This window comes from Ruditapes philippinarum, unplaced genomic scaffold, assembly GCF_026571515.1.
Source record: "Ruditapes philippinarum isolate M1 unplaced genomic scaffold, ASM2657151v2 ctg991_1_1_1_1, whole genome shotgun sequence".
NCBI classification, from domain to species: domain Eukaryota; kingdom Metazoa; phylum Mollusca; class Bivalvia; order Venerida; family Veneridae; genus Ruditapes; species Ruditapes philippinarum.
The window spans coordinates 150770-162912 of NW_026858667.1; the positions used below are offsets into that span (position 1 = coordinate 150770).

The 12143-nt window shown below is 33.4% G+C and overlaps 1 protein-coding gene across 1 annotated transcript; it reads left to right on the forward strand.

Annotated features, from left to right (window-relative positions):
- The first annotated feature begins 320 nt into the window (after positions 1–320).
- Positions 321–2655, forward strand: LOC132753904 (zinc transporter ZIP3-like). Its single transcript, XM_060744456.1, has one exon. The coding sequence runs from the start codon at positions 1520–1522 to the stop codon at positions 2513–2515; it is 996 nt and encodes a 331-aa protein (XP_060600439.1). The 5' UTR covers positions 321–1519; the 3' UTR covers positions 2516–2655.
- Positions 2656–12143: the final 9488 nt, after the last annotated feature.

Below are 12143 nucleotides of genomic sequence, written 5' to 3' on the forward strand. Positions count from 1 at the left end.
AAAATGGAAAAAAAAATAGTTTGTGTAAACAAACTTGGAACTAAATACTATATAACATCTTAAATGTTTATTGCATGCGGGGGTATCCGTGGCGTGACAGCATATTTCTAGTTTGTATTTTGGTTTTGGTGACTTAAATAAATGCGAACTTTCTCTCTTATTCTCTTGCTTTAGATTAACACGACTTTGCTCCCTAGCTGCTACTTGTCTAGTCAAATAAACGGCGCCCGATAATTTTTCACTTAACCTGCTAAATTTCTTAAATTGACCTGTCAATATTCCCATTTTATTGTGTCCATTTTCAATTTTAGGGATATCAAGATAAAAATTTAAAGCAAGCCAACAGTACTCTACACGGATGTGGACGTTGCTCGATCTGGCCATATACTGGTGGCAAAGTCTAATCACCAATGAAAGGCATGACTTGTGAAAGGCATATTGAAACTGACTATACTGATATAACATTCTCTGTTCAAGGCCAGGGCAGCTTGCACTTTTCACATGACAGGTTCAGTATTGAGATCAACACTGTCTAAAAATATAAACCACCACAATTTTACTTCAAATCGCATTTAATTGTTTAATTGTTGGATAAAAAGCATAGTCAATCTGTTTTAAAATTAAAAACATTCCTGATACGAAACTAATAGCTACTGCGCGTATATGTAAACCCATCAAAATAATTTTTTCTCTTCAAGTTCATTAATTCAATTTGAAAGTGAAAAAAAAAAAGATAATATTGCTCATTAAGATAAACCGGAATAATATGAAATGACACTTTGATGATTGCCATAGCAAAGCATAGGATAAGTTGATATTTTACTTCAAAGTTTTGGGACCAACTAAGCGTGATTCTCAGAGCCAGCTGGTATAAATATAAAATATGCAATAGAAACTCGTGGACTCAAATATATATTGAACAGAAGAAAAGAATAGATCTGAAATATGTGACTTGAGATAAACCATAAGAATTACAGTGCTCAGCACATTGTTCACGTTTTCCAAATGTGGACATCACGCCCTGCATTAATGTCAAATTTAGGTCAATACGTGAAAGATATACTGAAACAGACCATAAAGAAAACTTTTCACATTTCCTTATCGCAGGTCAACACGTACTGTCTTTAAAACTATATAAATACCCGCAAAGTCAGGTTAATCCATCATTTAACTATGAGTTTATGATGAAAAACTGCTATATTTTTGCTGTACTTATAAAGATTTAAATGTTACTGATTTTGTATTTTAAAGTAATTGCATTTTGAACTAAAAAGTAATGTGATAAAGCGACACAACTGTGTTCACGACACTGATTATTTGTGTTTAAAAGTAAGGACTATAGGACCTTTTACTTTCAATCTACCAGTTTTAATTATTAAGTTGGTCACTTAACTCTACGCAAACACAACATACCTGAGATAGGTGGGTTACCATAATTTTGAAATTGAGACTGTGAAATACATTCGGCTTGAGAAAAATAAAGTTTGGATTTACTAATTTTGTTTTGAATATTTGCAAAATGTTAAATACAGCTAAGTTCGGCGCGCTGGGTACAATCTTTTTAATATCATGTTTATGTGGATTTGCTTTACCTTACTGTGTGATAAAGGTTCTCCAAAAAAGATACAATAAATCCACTAACACAGTGAACAATGTTCTCAGTGTTTTAAACTGTTTCTCCGGAGGAGTTTTCTTTTCTACTTCAATTCTTGTTCTGCTCCCGGAAGCGCGGGAACAGATTCAAAGCGCGGAAATAAAATTCAACGATGACGAAAACTATCCTGCATCAGAGCTGATTCTTGGCATCGGATTTTTACTCATTTTGATTATAGAGAATGTTACAATAGCTTGCCACAGAAGACACACACGTGTAAATGATAACCAGTACCGTTTTGAAGCAAAGAAGCCGATCCAAAATGGCGGAAGTGGACACATGATGGTTACATCCATATCAATGACCTCAATGGAACTCAAAGACAATAAAGACGCTTCAAGTACTTTATCTGAATCACGAACTGACGAGAACAACGCCGATGGACAATTTTTCGGACAAGACATGACTAATTTACGCAACATGATTCTGTTGATGGCCTTTTCAATTCATATGGTATTCGATGGATTAGAGTTGGGACTCCTTCACGACGAAAATAAAGTGTGGTCGATTCTTCTTGCATTAAGCATTCATAAAGTTCTTATTTTCTTCAGCATTGGTCTGAAGATGTGCGAGACTACCAGTTTCGTTAAGTTTGCGATCGCAATGGTTTATTTGGCTGCTGTTTCACCAATTGGTGTAGGAATTGGAATTGCCTTATCATTAGAGGGAGAAAGTCTTGCAACTAACCGAGCATCGGCTGTTCTACAGTCATTTGCTGTGGGAACGTTCATTTACGTTGCATTATTTGAAATATTACTGAAAGAATTTTTACCTAACGAGGGTAATAGACTCTTAAAGTGCAGTGCTACAGTACTAGGATTTGCTTTGTTTGCAATGACCATTACCCTTTTACCTGACTAAAAATATGTCATTTCTTTATTTCTAGTGTATGTTATCTTACTTTTTTCTCTATTTCTTATTATTTATATATATTATATTGGTTTTGTCAAGGTTGATTAGATCTACTATGTGATTTAAGTAATACACGATTCATCATTATTCATTTTAGTTTAAAAGGTAGTAATACCTTCAATGAGTTGATTAAAGTTTTGATATTAGGTTTCTTTGTTTTTGTTTGTTGTTTGTTTGTTATTTTCTTTTTTATTATTATTTTCATCATCATGCCGCATTCCGATGTGTAATAAATAAAATTGGTGAAGGGCATTGGTCTTATCTCGTCTCCATATACTTGAATTAATATGGGAATGTCATTTCTATACGTTTTCACATTTGTACTAGTTTTAAGATTTATAGTTAGATAGATATCAATTTCATATCAGGGATCATATTTGTATGTGTAGATAAAAACAACATCACCTTTCACACCTTTTAACACATGACTGGTAAACAAATGAATTATCATCACGTATTGAAAATTATTTTTCATTAAAACTTTAAATGTCAGCCTCTTAACAAGCATCCACATTTTAGTATTTTCGAATTCTGTCGTAAAATTTAATCATTCCAAAGTTTTTAAAGCGTTGGAATGACAGCAGAACTGATTACAGTAAAGAACTATATTCTATTGTATGAACGTGTAAGCCAAAACTTCACAAATAAATTATGCAGCATGAGTTAATCTGTAAAATATCAGCTAAGTATCATATAATTCTCCCTTTTTAAATCGTTTTTTCAACCTTTAGATTTTTATAGAAAATCTTATATAAATAATTTTCGGCAGTATTTAAGGATCAAAACGATGATTTTATTAAAAGTTACTCCACGTACTTTGACTTTCTGATTTCAAAATTGATTCACTAGACTCGTACAGAGGGAGAACAATTATGTACATTTAAACTTAATTTGTGTACTGTAAAAAAATCTGGAAACAAAGTGATCCCTCGGAAGCATAAATCATAACAAAATTACAAGAGAATTGCAGACTCGGTTTGATTGAGTCTGTACATGAGGGATAATGAATATGTGTAACAATCCTCACGCCCATTATCACCGGCTTGAGCAGTACTCAATTCTCAACACTTAATAGCGCTGGCAGGACAAGAAAAATATAAAAACACTGAAGTAAAGTACGGGGCAACTTTTTACAGCTGACACACAGCACTTGACACCTGCTGATGTGAAGTATAAAAATCTGGAAACAAAGCGATCCCTCGGAAGCATTTATCACAAAAAAAAAATACAATAGAAGTGCAGACTCGGTTTGATTGAGCGGTTCTCAATTCTCTTATTAGTGCTGGCATCAATGATCCCGAATGACCAGAAAAAAAATGTAACAATATAAACTTTGTCACATAATCTTTTAATTTACGTCACATTTTACTATGAAAAGCTCTATTTTTACTTGCCGTTGCTTTATCTTTGTCTTAAATTGGTGACAGTTGAAGTACAATTTAATCTATTTTATATCAATTAGATAAATAACGAATAAGAAATAAAACGGTCACCATATGACACAAATGCTGATTAATTCGATCTTTGACTGAATCTTATTTCTTTCTGCATTGTTTTTGAATACGTGAAGTATTTCTTTCATACATTAAATAAGCCTCATCGAATCTTTTAATTAATATCTAAAGCTCACGGACAACTTAAAAAAACTTTTGCGACTAGATTTAAGCAAGCCTGTTTTTCTATGAAGATATGGTTTATAAAATTCGTATGATAGTTGGTCATGGTATTTTTTTTCAACCGTCTTTACCAAATCTGAAGGCGTTAAACGTACGCGTTTTATTTAATAGAGGCAAATATAATAACTCAACTAGTCTAAGATATACTTAATCATTTTATAGGGGAGTCCGTGGCCGAGTGGTTATGGTCGTTGACTTTGGATTCTTTCATGTTTACGTGATGGAGACATCCAGCTAGCTGGCTCTACTCCTGTGTCCGTTCGTGCCTGCATGAAGATAGGTAAGGTCTTCTTCTCCCACCAGTAAAGTCGGATTATCGCCATATGACCTTTAATACTGTGTTGTTGCATGCGACGTAAACCGCAAGCAAAAAGAAGTTGGACATTACGCTTTTCTCTTTTGCTTGCATATGATGGACCAAATGGTAGAACGTATGGTAGGCAGATTTTGCGTCTTCTGCCTTGTTTATACGGGCATTCGTAGGTGATTTGCTTGCTACCCTGCTTTCCTTTAAAGAAATTGAGTACTTTTGTTATTGGCATTTTGTTTTCCTTTTTATATGTTTTTACAAGAGCATTTCTCTGCTTTATTTATCTATTTTTTTGTGGAATCATTTTATTAACACTGACCTGACATAAAGGAACATATTGTGACTGAGTGTGAGATTTGATGCTCCGGTATAAACTCAGTAGTGGTTTTGCTACTGACCGTTCCAAGAAGGTGCCTTTCTATGTTGCTTTAATTAAGGTCCTGTAACATATGTATAAACGAATTCATACGTGTTGTCTTCATTTCCAATGTTGCATTTAATGTGTCGTCAACGCGAAATATTTCTCCCTCACACACACCGATCCACTGAATTTCCAAATTGTTATACTAACTCCACCTTCCCAGTCCTCCCTTATATTTCTGTAATCCAGATTCGCCCACTTTTGTATAATCAGTTGCCATGGTTAATATTGTCATTTAAAATCCTATGCTTTTCCTGAATAAATTGTTAATTCTTAACAATGGTCGGTGCGTTGCATCACCCTCAATTGTGTCTTCCTTTATGGTTCGTTGCTTGCCCGTCTTGGTGCCATACCGGTGGTCCTGTTTAACTAAGTACTGGGACTGCATTAAATGAGCGTCGCTATCCATTGTAGATATATGCTCCTTCTGGTATGGCAGCCAGACTTATATTTTCAGGTGACATCATTTTTTTATTGCGATGAAATGAAAAATAATGCGATTGACTAAAGAGTATTATCTCAACTGACAATGACTTCAGTCAGTAAATGATTAATTACTTAAACAATTAATAAACAATACTCAACAAATTAGATATATTTAAATACATTTGCCAAAAGTTTATAAAAAATTGGTTCATTTGCTGACAGTTTTAGTGCACATTTTACCTATTTCACATCTTTAAGTTAAATAAAAACGGGAAAAGGTCAATCGCCTGATATAACAGATGACACAGATTGTGATAAAATTGGTATGTGTTTCATATTTTATCTTTATATGAAAAATAATCTTTAATCATGAACTTTAATCATGGAAAATTACAGAAATGAAAAAAGTACACGCCATAATTACAAAGTCTCATTTTAAGTATAAAGGTTTATGTGTTTGCCATTCAACTCAGATGTCCAGGGTTTGAACACTACAGAAGCTAATACAATGTTTTATTTAAAGATCATGATTCATATTATCTCTAGAGATCCAGAGACTGGAATGAATCTGGGGACATGCTGCTTTAAACAATTATGTTCACATTTTTGAAATGTATGACAAAGTTGGTGTCGAACAATAAACGATTGTTTACCCGAATCAATATTCTTCCATTTTTAACAATATATGACATGTGATGCTCTCCCAAGAAACATGACAGCCAGATGCCAGCATGACATGGGTTTAGCCAGTCGGATTTTGCAAATTGCTCGACTTTCTGGAGACAATCATTACCTAACTTTTAGTCCAATTTCGTACATATAAGCTAGTGCACTAGCTCTATTCCATTTACGAAAATATCAGGCACAGGACACTCGCCGACAGTTGCAAGTGTGGGATGGTGATGCTAGTGTGGGATGGCGATGGTTTATATTTATTCTGTATATATACCGTAAAATCACTATATATTGGAGTCAATGCTGCCCTACTATTGGTCCAAGGTTGTTCGAGATTGGCAATATAGGGGTAATTGTGAACCGGTATTGGCATAAGATGCCCGCGTTGCATGGGTTTTAAACGATGAGATGATTTCATTGTATATATAAACACTACAAAATTTTTGTAAAATGCAGCATTTTCTAGCTGTTAACAGAACTGCCAGACACTCACATGATATAGTGTTAGCCGTAATTATTCATTCTGTATCAACTTAAAGAAGTTTTGTAAAAGCATCGTTTGGTTTTGTTTGTTTGTTTGTTTGTTTTTCAGGGTGGGGCGAGCAATCGTGACCCTTTTTTGGTTTGATTTTCTTTCGGGTTGGCCAGTGGAATAGCCTAAAGTCATGCGTTTGCATTATCATAATATATTTATATAAAAATCTGAATAGTGAATAAACGTGTCAAGTACACAGCTTATTAGATTATACAACGAAGTTATTGAATCAAGAATGGAATTTGCGTAACAATATATTCAGGTTCAAAGAGAGTATATTAAGCTTTTCCTATAAAATGTGTTTTGACAAACCTTTTATTTTCAAATTTCGATTGACTAATTTCTGTTATCAATGATCATCAGTTATATTGCCAACTGATGAACAATTATTGCTAATTGTGGAGTTTTTTTTATTAAATTTATTTCTGAAGAATTTTTCAAAGACCTTTTGTTGGAATACTCCGTTCATGAAATAGCACTCTGTCAAAATGAGCATGAAGTGAAATTTCATTCTCAATTTTCTTTTGCCTTTTATATATTTATTTTCTTTGTTAACTTTTAAAATGCAATGAAAAGATTCAATTCAAGTCTTTTATTAATGAAAACACATTTTCATAGGAACATAGACAGCTAACAAAACAACAAAAACTTCATCAAACATAGGTAATAAACAATTACAAGATTGACACAATTTCAACACTTATAATGAATTAATGCTATACCATTGTAAAATAGAAAATAACAAAATTAGAGAATGACCCCCCCCCCACCCCCCCCCCCCCACCCCCCCCCCTCAAAAAAGAGAAAAAAAAGGATCTCATTTAACAACTAATAGGATTTTCTTACAAAGTAAAGCTAATTTTGTTAATATTACATGATCTTTACTGTTCATTAGCTCATTCAATTTACAGGCATTTGAGTGACAATAATAATATTTCCTCCAACATTTTTGTTCTGATTTCTTTAAAAGTATCACATTCAAGCAAATAATGAAATTCATCACCAATTATGTTTTTATAACAATGAGTACAGGTTCTAAGATTTTTTTCAATGCCAAGATGGCAGCCCTTTTCTCAGGTGGTGATTTGTAGTTCTAAATTTGCAAAGATATTTCATAAGATCAACAGCTAGTTCGTCTAAACATTCTTCAAACTTGCATTCCTTTTTAAACATACGATAAACTAAACATTTAGGAGATATGTACCCACCGTGTTGTACCATTCATTCAAAAACAAATCATTTAATTTGGTTTTAACAGCATTTTTTGAAATTTAACAAATTACTAACATTCTGAATACTCAGAAAGTCCCAAATCATCAAGAGTGTTTTTTGACAAAATTTGTCCACGGAAACTAACATATATTGTTAGAATGTAATGCTAGAGCAGTATTGTAGACTATTTTACATATTTTGTCTCTTCTAAATGACAAATGTTTTGACCAGTAGCAAAGCACTCTTTATTGAATTTGTATAGAAATAGGCTTTATCCCTAATTCCCCATAAATCATACAGTTCGGTGTAGATTGTTCACGACCCAGAATTTGTTTGTAATATTTAAGTTGAAACTTCAACATTATGTCAATATTTTCATACCCCCAAGTTTCACAGCCATACTTTGATGTAGGAGCAATCATCGAATCAAAAAAATGCAGTTGAGCAGATATTGATAATCCAATTTTTCGGGATTTTAGAATAACTGAGAACATAGCTTTCCTTGCTTGTTCAACTAATTTGGACTTAGACTTTGAAAAATTGCCATTATAGCTAAACAAAATTCCAAGGTATTGGTATTCATTAACAACTTCAAGTTGTTTACCAATATAGAAAAAAGGAATTGGATTTGATTGTCTTTTAGAAAAAAATAAGTACTTTTGTCTTATCTGCATTAACTTGCAAGTCCCAACTCTTACAATTATCAAACATAGCATTTAAAGCACTCTGCAAATCAGACTGGCACTCCGCAAACAGTACCGTGTCGTCCGCATAAAGCAACAAATAAAGTCTAAGATATACATCAAAATCATTCCCACTCGATAAATCAAATGTTGATTTTGAGAATGATCCTAGCCCCTCGAACTTTGTCGACATAATTGAGACAAATCATTAAGAAAAATTGAAAATAATATGGGCCCTGGCGACGCCTGGATCACTGGTGAAAAAGCTTGACAAAATATTACGGACTTAACACAGGATTTAGCCTTTTGATACATATCATATATAATTTTAAAACATTTACCGTCATTATTATGTGCCAGTAACTTTTGCTAAAAAAGATAGGTTCGATTTACTGAATCAAAAGCTTCCTATAATCAACAAATGCACAATATAATTTCTTCTCAGAACCTAAATAGAAGTCTATTAGCAATTTGAATGTGAAGATTTAATCAATAGTTCCATAAGTTTTACGAAAGCCAGCTTGTTCTTCATTTAACAAATTGTGACATTCTAAATAGGAATTTAATCTAGTATTCAACAGATTTGTAAAAGGTTTGCCAAAACAACTCAAAATAGTGATTCCTCTATAATTATTTGGATCTTCCTTATCTCCCTTATTTTTGTATAATGGTAATATGATTCCCCGGCTCCATATTTCAGGAAATATACCAGAATCCAAAACAATGTTAAAAAATTGACAAATGAGTGATAAAAATTCATCATTGTCAGCATACTTAAAATATTCATTTAAAATGTTATCAAATGCCGATGAACTTTTATTGTTCTTCAAGTTTTTAACAATTTTGTTAACGTCTGTAACACTTATTTATGAATTTAACAATTCATTGTTGAAGAAATATTGTTCAAATCAATGTCATCAACATGATCATTAGTAACATTTGACTTGTTAATTTGTTCAAAATGTTCATAAAATACTTGATTTGATATGTTTGAAACTATGTCCTTTTTTTACCAGAATATTTGTTAAGAAGACTCCAATACGACTTGGGATCGGTTGATCGCAAGCCTTTAAGTTTTTTGCTCACATCCGATATTGACTGAGTTTACGGTTAAGTGTTTGTCTATATAGTTTGCAAATCTCCATCATATTGTTATAGTTGACAACAGTTTTTACTCTTCTATAGTGGTTTTTGTCACGATTATATCTGTTATTAGTTTGTTTACACTCTACATCAACCATTCATGATGACTAGACTTACGAATATTCTTTGTAGAGCTATAAACTGTCTTTTCAGATATCAAATTGGCATTGGCAGCAGTATTTGAAATAAAGCTAGATAACGTCGTTTTGAGATCATTAATGCACTCATCTGGATAAAGTTTTCCTTCATAAACATTATACAACTCATTCTTCAAACTATTCATACTGTCAATATCAGAAATATTTATGTAACTGTCTTTTAAACTGTTATCCCAGAACGGTTTTTTTTTTCACAACAGCAGGTATGCACTTATTATAGGAGTTATTTGTAACTTCAGCTTTAACCTGTGTAACATTAATGTTTAATGTAACTTCTATACTTTAGTGGATATCAGACAATATAGGTTCATGATCATTTACAATGAAACTTCTCACTTTTAGTAAATCGCAAGGAGACATTAAAACATAATCTACTGAACTAGTATTTTTACATTGTTACGACCAATATATTAATATCTGACCCACATCGACCATTAGCAATCAAAAATCCTAATGATTTACACATATCAATCAAACGGAAGCCATAGGTATTGACTGAATTAATATCTAGTATCTTTACTCACAGACGCTTGGGGTTTGGAGCTCAAAACGCCTTTAAAATCCAAATTAAATGCATATTTGTCAATCCCAGCACATGTACTGATCATATATATAAAAAAACTTAATATAAGCCGTTTTGAAAAAAATTCATATTTCAACATCTATAATAATGTATTATTATAGATGTTGAAATATGAAATTTTTTCAAAACGGCTTATATTAAGTATTTTTGATATATATGATCAGTAAATGTGCTGGGATTGACAAATATGCATTTTATTTGGATTTTAAGGGCGTTTTGAGCTCCAAACCACAAGCGTCTGTGTCTATACTGGCCGGCATGCGATCGAGCAGTTCCCGTACAGAAGCAGTACCCGTATTTTTCATATAAACGCTTGATTTTTACTTGCATTTTTCAAAAATTCATTTCAAATCAATCAGATGCATAAACGAGACAAAATCTAAGTGTCAGTTCGGCAGTACGTATAAAATGTCTTATTTTAAATCACTTTCACCTGTGCGTTGTCAAAACGTGACCTTGATTTCTCTGGGGGATTCCGTCCTTGCGCGCACGCGCAAAAATACTTACACGTGAGGCCTGTCATAGGGATTTCAACTGATACCACCTGTTTACAGATAAGTAGGGAATGTGATGAAAACTTGTTTAATCATCAGAATTTTGGCCCATATAACAATATTAAATGATTTTATGGCTTTGATGCGTAAAATATCATGCATACAAGCATGCTATTGCATGTGAATGCGTTGGGGTAACGGAACCAGGTAATAGATACCAGCGTTTAGTCAACGCTCTATTTCCTGAATAACATCTAGTTATCTCTTAGAAATTGCTCTGTTCAATAATTAAAAATGAAAAATAAGTCCGATATAACAAACTTGTATAAATATAATGGGTTAAATTTTATGTACGGGAACTACTTCTCTTCAAACAAAAAATGGATAATTTCGGTACCCCATATGAGGCCTCATAACTAAGGGTTGTTCTATGTTTAGAACATGATGGAATTTCCATTGTTTGTGTGACGAGCTGAATATTGATGTGTAACATTCAAATTGTGGTGAGTGAGCGTAATAAAAAATAATGTTTAAGTCACTACGATTTTTGTACGGGAACCGCTCGCATGCCAGTATAGTAACGTTCTAATGGAATGCCAAAATCAGATAGGTTAATAATATCTGTCATATATATATGTTGCGATTCGGACCGGAATGTCCGTCCCGAGGGGACCCAAACTCCTCACAGTGATTACCTCCCTACGCCGAAGAATTAAGGGGAGAACACTGCGTGGAGATTGGAGGGGACCCGCCCATTTGGGCGGTAACGAGGCTTGCCGAGTTACCGCCCATGGGCGGGTTCCCGAGGGACGGATATTCCGATCCGAGCCGAAAACATATGAAAGATATTTTTTCTTGCATATTCTGCCATATTATTTCATATTTAAAATGGTTTACTTCAATATGATATATGTTCATGGAAATTAAAGTCATTTCCTCCATATCTATTTTCTTACAATGGCGTATGAACTTACAACTTAAATAACAACGGCGAAATGACGTCATCCTAAGCACATATTTCCCTTCTAAAACGACGTCATTTTAACGCGGTTCATCCATAAATGGCGCTAAAATGACGTTGTTGTTTGGCACTCGACTCATCTGGCACCCCAATGCCAGATGAAATTTCCGGCATGGGTAAAACTCACGGAAACGCGAGTCTGCTATGCAAGAAAATCAACAGATAGTTCATCATACATAACATCACCTCCATTAAATTCAGTCACATGTTTATCAAGTACAGATCTATTCGTATTTTTTT

Bases quoted from the DNA above. Each gene is read 5' to 3' on its own strand.
- LOC132753904 (XM_060744456.1), top strand. From the start codon at position 1,520: ATGTTAAATACAGCTAAGTTCGGCGCGCTGGGTACAATCTTTTTAATA.